Genomic DNA, 2,344 nt, shown 5'->3' with positions numbered 1-2,344 from the left:
CTCATGCTTCTGTAATAAGACTGCACATGCCAAGAAGTGAGGGAGGAAGAGGTTTACAACAGGTTGAAAACACCCACAACACTGTGGTCAAGCAAATGAAAGAGTATTTTAAATCAAAGAACTCACCTTTCTTCCAAGCGATAGCTGAAGAGGACCAAAATATCACAGCTCTAAACCTGGCATCAACAACGCCCCCTATAGAAAGCCCAAACATCGAGGAAGCTGCAAGAGAATGGCACGGTAAAGCCCTTCATGGAAGATATCCCACTGCTCTGAAATGGAATAAAATTAACAAGGAAAAGTCTATCTCATACCTGAAAGCAGGTTACCTTTTCCCAGAGACGGAAGGAAGACTGGCAGCCATCCAGGACCAAGTGATACCTACGAGAGCCTACCTGAAAAACATGGCACGAAAAAACTTACCAACAGATCTATGTCGCAAATGCTCACAATCCGTGGAAACAATCCAACACATTACTTCATCCTGTTCGACCCTCGCTCCCAGAGAATACACGGATCGCCACAATGCCATGGCAAAAGTTTACCACCAGGCACTTGCTATAAAACATGGGTTATTGAAACAACATAAAAAAGGTTATGAATACTCACCACAAACACTACTAGAGAATGCAAACCTGAAGCTATACTGGGATCATCCACTGATTACTGATAGGCCAATTTCACACAACCGACCGGACATAGTTATCTTTGAAAAAAAAGAAAAAACAGCGATAATAATTGACATCACGGTTCCAGCGGATGACAACGCTGAGAAAGCCTATATTGAAAAAATAGTGAAATATCATGACTTGGCGTTTGAACTGAAACAAATTCACCAACTTACCTCCACTCTGATCCTTCCATTGGTCATCACAACCAATGGCCTTGTTGAGATGCATCTGATCCAACACACCAAGCGGCTTGGACTTGACGAAAGTCTTATCGATGTAGCCCAGAAGGAAGTCATTCTGTGGACTACAAGAATAGTCAGAAGATTTCTAACCAGCAGCTGAGAAATGCTTTGGTCCTCGTGATCCGGCATAATCATGCGCCCACCCAGAATGGTGAAAAAAAAAAAAAAAAAAACTTCTCTCAGCAACTTGTTAAGAACCTTCTCACTATTCTGGTGGTCCACAAGATGACCTCCTTTTGTGCCTCTCCGATTAGCTTTTCATCTAGTTCCAGCTTAATGGTGTTTTCGAAAAGATGTGCCTCCACTAATCCGTTTGTGGTTATGACGAGGGGTAGGATTGATGTAGAGGTAAGTCTGTATATTTCTTTTAGTTCGAAAGCCAGATCGTGGTATTTTATCTTTTTTTCATTATAGGCTCGCTCAGCATTGTCATCTGCTGGAATCGTGATGTCTATTATAATTAATTCTTTCTTTTTCTTTTTCAGTATCACAATATCCGGCCGGTTGTGCGCAATGGGTCTGTCAGTGACGAGTGGATGGTCCCAATACAGTTTCATTTCCTCATTTTCCAGTATTTCTTTAGGTAAGTATTCAAAGATTTTCTTTTGATGTTTTATTAACCCATTTTTTAGGGCGATGGCTTGGTGGTATGCCTTTGCCATGGCATTGTGGCGGTCCGTGTATTCCCTTGGAGCGAGGATGGGGCAGGATGACGTGACGTGTTGGATTGTTTCAGTCGCCTGGGAGCATTTGCGGCATTTGTCATTAGGTAAGTTCTTATTCATTATCTGTTTTTGATATGCTTTTGTAGGTATATATATATATATATATATATATATATATATATATATATATATATATATATATATATATATATATATATATATATATATATATATATATATATATATATATATATATATATATATATAGTTATAAAGTGTTAATACCACCTCCAAAATAGTAACTCGTTTAACGCTCTCACAACGCTATGGCAAGGGTTTATCACCAGGCAATCGCCAAAAAATGTGGCCTAATACAAAAACTAAAAAAACCCTTCGAATACCTACCAGCCAGTATTCTAGAGAATAACAACTACAAGCTCTACTGGGATACATTCATCGACACCGATAGGCCCATAAAACATAATAGACCAGATATGGTGCTCTTTAACAACAAAGAAAGATCAGTCCAAATTCTAGACGTGACAATCCCGGCCGATGACAATCTATACAAGGCATACGTTGAGAAGACGACAAAATATCAGGATCTGGCCTTCGAGTTGAAAACCATACACAGCCTTAAAACAACAACAATAATGCCGCTGATAATCTCGACCAACGGGTTGGTCGAAAAACATTTGGTGGAGAATACCCTCAAATTAGGATTAGATGGGGACCTCATCAGCACAGCACAGAAGGAGGTCATACT

At 39.7% G+C, this 2,344-nt stretch overlaps 1 protein-coding gene across 1 annotated transcript; it reads left to right on the top strand.

The window, feature by feature from the left end:
* The first annotated feature begins 1,091 nt into the window (after positions 1-1,091).
* On the top strand, positions 1,092-1,719 carry LOC123319062. Its single transcript, XM_044905910.1, has 3 exons — positions 1,092-1,261; positions 1,399-1,496; positions 1,546-1,719. The coding sequence occupies exons 1-3, from the start codon at positions 1,139-1,141 to the stop codon at positions 1,709-1,711; spliced, it is 387 nt and encodes a 128-aa protein (XP_044761845.1). The 5' UTR covers positions 1,092-1,138; the 3' UTR covers positions 1,712-1,719.
* Positions 1,720-2,344: the final 625 nt, after the last annotated feature.

This window comes from Coccinella septempunctata, chromosome 8 (assembly GCF_907165205.1).
Source record: "Coccinella septempunctata chromosome 8, icCocSept1.1, whole genome shotgun sequence".
Classification (NCBI taxonomy): Eukaryota; Metazoa; Arthropoda; class Insecta; order Coleoptera; family Coccinellidae; genus Coccinella; species Coccinella septempunctata.
The sequence above is the reverse complement of the archived record's forward strand: the minus strand, read 5'-3'. Positions and strand labels throughout refer to the sequence as shown.

Excerpts from the sequence above, each read along its gene's own strand:
- LOC123319062 (XM_044905910.1), top strand. The coding sequence starts at position 1,139 with ATGACCTCCTTTTGTGCCTCTCCGATTAGCTTTTCATCTAGTTCCAGC. Across the intron at positions 1,262-1,398 it reads GGGGTAGGATTGATGTAGAG|TATCACAATATCCGGCCGGT; the intron begins GTAAGTCTGTAT and ends TTTCTTTTTCAG. Across the intron at positions 1,497-1,545 it reads ATTTTCCAGTATTTCTTTAG|GGCGATGGCTTGGTGGTATG; the intron begins GTAAGTATTCAA and ends CCCATTTTTTAG.